Source organism: Microtus ochrogaster, chromosome 10 (genome assembly GCF_000317375.1).
Source record: "Microtus ochrogaster isolate Prairie Vole_2 chromosome 10, MicOch1.0, whole genome shotgun sequence".
In the NCBI taxonomy this organism is placed as follows: Eukaryota; Metazoa; Chordata; class Mammalia; order Rodentia; family Cricetidae; genus Microtus; species Microtus ochrogaster.
The window spans coordinates 84,389,783-84,393,926 of NC_022016.1; the positions used below are offsets into that span (position 1 = coordinate 84,389,783).

Here is a 4,144-nt window from a genome sequence, read left to right on the forward strand (position 1 = left end):
AAATGCTGGGATTAGAGGCGTGCACCACCACCGCCTGAAAAAAAAAAAAAAAAAAAAAAAAAGAAAAAAGATAGTTTTTCTCTGCTGGCATGGTGGTCCAGGCCACTAATCCCAGGACTGGATACTCAGAGATCGGCCTGCCTCAGCCTCCCAAGTCCTGAAACTAAAGGTGTGCATACCACACTTGGACTGGATTTTTCCAACTTAAAATTAAAAACAAAAAACAAACAACAACAAAAACCTGAGTGGGGCCTGGCGGTGGTGGTGCATGCCTTTAATCCCAGCAGTTGGGAGGCAGGCGCAGGCAGATCTCTATGAATTCGAAGCCATCCTGGTCTAAAAAAGCTAGTTCCAGGACAGACTCCAAAGCTACAAAGAAACCCTATCTCAAAAAACCACACACATGCACACACACACACACACACACACACACCCTAAAGCTACAAAGAAACCCTATCTCAAACACACACACCCCAAAAACAAAAACCTGGGTGGGGAGGAAAAGAGAGGTCTCAGTAGTTAAGAGCACTCCTTTTTTTCTAGAGGACCACAGCACCTAGTCCTGAGGTTTATAACTACCTGCAACTCAAGCTGGCAGGGGCAGATGACTTCTTCTGGTCGACATGGGCATCTGATCATGTGCCATATATATACATAAATATGTAAGTAAAAATGACATACACATATATACATATATAACTAAAATGACATGTGTCATATATACACATATAATTGTTTTTTCTTTTTTTTAAAGATTTATTTATTTATTATGTATACAACATTCTGCCTCCATGTATGCCCGCACGCCAGAGTAGGGCGCCAGATCTCATTATAGATGGTTGTGAGCCGCCATGTGGTTGCTGGAATTGAACTCAGGACCTCTGGAAGAGCAGCCAGTGCTCTTAACCTCTGAGCCATCTTTCCAGCCCCATAAAAATTGTTTTTTCAAGACAGGTTTCTCTCTAGCCCTGGCTGGAAGGTAATGATATATAGACTCCCTTGCCTGGATCCCTTTTTCTTTTGTGCGAGGCTGGGAAACAAACCTTGGGCCACTGCCTATTAGCTAGTGGCCTACCACTGAGTTGTATCCCCAGTGACAGAATTTATAAAGTAATTACTAATAAGAGCCAGTCATATATATATATATATATATATATATATATATACATACATACATACATATACACACATCCATGTTTTTAAAATTCTAATGTCATTTATTGGCACAAAAATTACTCAGATACAACATGGTGTCTAGATGTGGCTTCACTTTATACTTTTGTGTATTTAGTTGGATATTTGCTTTGCTCAGAGTTCCCGACCTGTTCTAGTATGTCTATCCCTCTGTGATCAGCACCTCCACGACAGCACTTGTGTTGTGAGCCCCTGTTCCAAACACAGTGTACTCATCCCTCTTCCAACACAGCAGGGACGATGCACCCCCTTTGCACTGGGATCCGTGGCACACCTGCTCACACGTGGTGGCCTGGTGTCTGAGCAAACTGTCCTCCTGGAAGGTCAGGTCTTGTGACTTCAGCATCATGGGGTCAAGCAGAAGACAGATCTTCTCACCCACTTTGGCCCATCCTGCAAATGTTGCCACTGCTGCCCAGGGACCGGTGAGGTAACAGGATGGGTGGAGTACTGAAGTCTGCATCACTGTGTTGGAGCCCCTGGTCCGTGTTCTCCAGGCCGCGGGCATACTTGACTGTGCTGAGTCCACTGTCCCTGGGTTGAGAGAATGGACTATATTTTTCTGCAGGAAATGCTTGTGATGAGTTCTCTTGTAAGTCAAGTCAAAACCCGTATTTTTTAGTTACCCATCATCTTTCCCCCCAAAATTGAAGGCTTGCTTTCTGTAGGATTTCTGTGTTTCACTGTCCGGGAACTGAATCAAGCCTTGTGTTTCTGACAGTCTTTTCAACAGCAGCAAGGAGGTTGGTTCAGACCAACTTTGAATATACAGTAGTTTTTTTCATATACAGTTCAAAATATTTAGCAAAGTCCAACTTTATGCCCTTGGATTCAGTCCACTGGAAGCACAGACCAAGGTACAAAAGCGTCTGAGGAAATGGTGTGGTTTGCCAGGCTCTGGTTACCAGAAGGGACACCTAGGAAGGGGGACAACAAAGGCAGTCGTCATCAGAGGTCTTCCAAGCTTTAGCCTCCTGCAGGGAGCAGGTCTGATTTCTGCCCAGACACTCCAGGATTCTCAACCTTTCCTCTTGCCATTCTCTCTCGTCACTCCCTGGCTCCTGTGCCCTTCTGCACCTCTGGAGCGACAACAAAATTCCAAAAGACGTACAGCCCAATCAGGCGCCCTTCCCACTCTGAACCATGGCTCTCAAAGCCATTTTAACTCCAAATGCAGATGTGCATTTCTCAGGTTTCTCCTGTTAGAGAAGGAGCATTCTGAGAGCTACAAACTTGTAAACTAGAGACATTAGCCATGTCTGACCGCCCTGTATGGCCACTCCACCACACTGTCTTTGGTCCTGACTACTTGTTTATTTTTAAGACAGTGTTTCACCACTGTAGCTCTGGCTGCCCTGGCCCTGAAGACATCTGCCTCCCCTGCATCCCCAGTGCTGGGATTAGAGGTATGAGCTGCCACACTCGGCCACTGAAGCTTACCAGCCAATGTAGCACTGGCAGAGGTTTTCATGGGATGTCGCCTGCTTGATGAGCAGCTCCACTTGGGTTGGAACATCCAAGGTGTCGTCATGAGAGAAATCCCGACCTAGGAAGCGGAAGGAGAAACACTGTCATCTGAACCTGCTATCAACAACTGCCATGTTCCTGTGTGGCCCCACTGTCTATGCAGCCACAGGAAGTCAACTCTTGCTGGAGCGGGAAGGACAGACCACTCCTGCATTGACTTCAGTGTCATCTGCACGCACAGGGGTCTCTTATAACAGAACCCGTTCAAAGACGGTGAAGACATCAGAGATATGGCTAATGGAGCTGTTCCAAGATCTGATCTGAAGAGTGAACAAGGCCGTCCAGTTTGAGCCCCACAGGCTGCCATCCGTGTTCCTACTGGACAGTGAGGACACTGGCCTCACACAGACTCTGCAGCCTGGCCAGCCAACACAGCTTCTTTGAAAACCTGCCTGATTTTTTGTTTGCTTTTAAAGAATTTTAAATTTTACGTGTATGAATGCTTTGCCGGTATGTCTGCACATATGCCATGTGTGCCCTCGGAGGTCTGGAACTGCAGTCACTGATGGTCATGATCGACCATATGGGGGCTGGGAATCATCGGCTAACACATGCTCTTAATCAGAGTCATCTCTCCAGGCCTAACCTGCCTCTTTTCTTTTCTTTAACACAGAAGTATTTTGTTGTTACAGTTTTTTGAGAGAGATCTTAGGCAGTCAGAGATGGCCTGAATTATGTAGCTGAGGCTGGTCTTGAATGTCCGATTCTCCTGATTTCCCAAGTTGTCTACCACTTTAACCAGTTTCTTCCCTTCCCTTCCTTTCCCTTCTCTCCCCTCCCCTCCATTCCGTTCCTTGTTCTCTTGGAACTCATTGTATAGCCCAGCCTAGCTTCAAATTCCCAGTAACCCTCCTGCCTTGCTCCCCTTCTGGAATGCAGGTGTGAGCCACCACACCTAGCTGGCAAAGCGCCTCTCTAGTACTGCCAGGTCTGTTAGTTTCCCCAGTCTCCTCTACTTCTCACCCTGGCCAGATGCCCTCCTTCCGATGTTTTAGTTTTGGGCAGTTTGCATCAATTCCCTCTTCTCCCCATCTCAGGAGTTCCTTCCTCTCCTCCGACCACCCTGCCCTGTGCTCAGGGTCCAGTCCTCCTGCTCTCCTTCAAGTCTGGAGTTCGTTCAAACTTTCCTTGACTATGTCCTTTTCACGGCTTTTAATTGTTTTTATTTTTGAGACAGGGTCTTTCTATATGTAGCTCTGGCTGGCCTGGAACTCACTGAGATCTATCTGCCTCTGCCTTCTGATTGTTGGTATTAAAGATGCGTGCCATCACAATGGCCTTTTCAATTTTGTAAACACATCCCTCTATTTCCTTGTAGAGAAAAAAAATTGAGACATAGGAGTGTAGCTCAGTCAAGAGAGTCCTTTGTACAATGAGACACGGGGTGTAGCTCAGTCAAGAGAGTCCTTTGTACAATGAGACA

At 46.3% G+C, this 4,144-nt stretch overlaps 1 protein-coding gene across 1 annotated transcript in view; it reads right to left on the reverse strand.

The window, feature by feature from the left end:
- Positions 1-1,194: 1,194 nt before the first annotated feature.
- Mtor (mechanistic target of rapamycin kinase) overlaps positions 1,195-4,144 on the reverse strand; it is a 104,139-nt gene continuing 101,189 nt past the window's right edge. The window contains 2 exon segments of the mRNA XM_013348604.1: positions 1,195-2,111; positions 2,635-2,740. Coding sequence (XP_013204058.1) covers positions 2,096-2,111; positions 2,635-2,740 — 122 coding nt within the window. The 3' untranslated portion in view covers positions 1,195-2,095.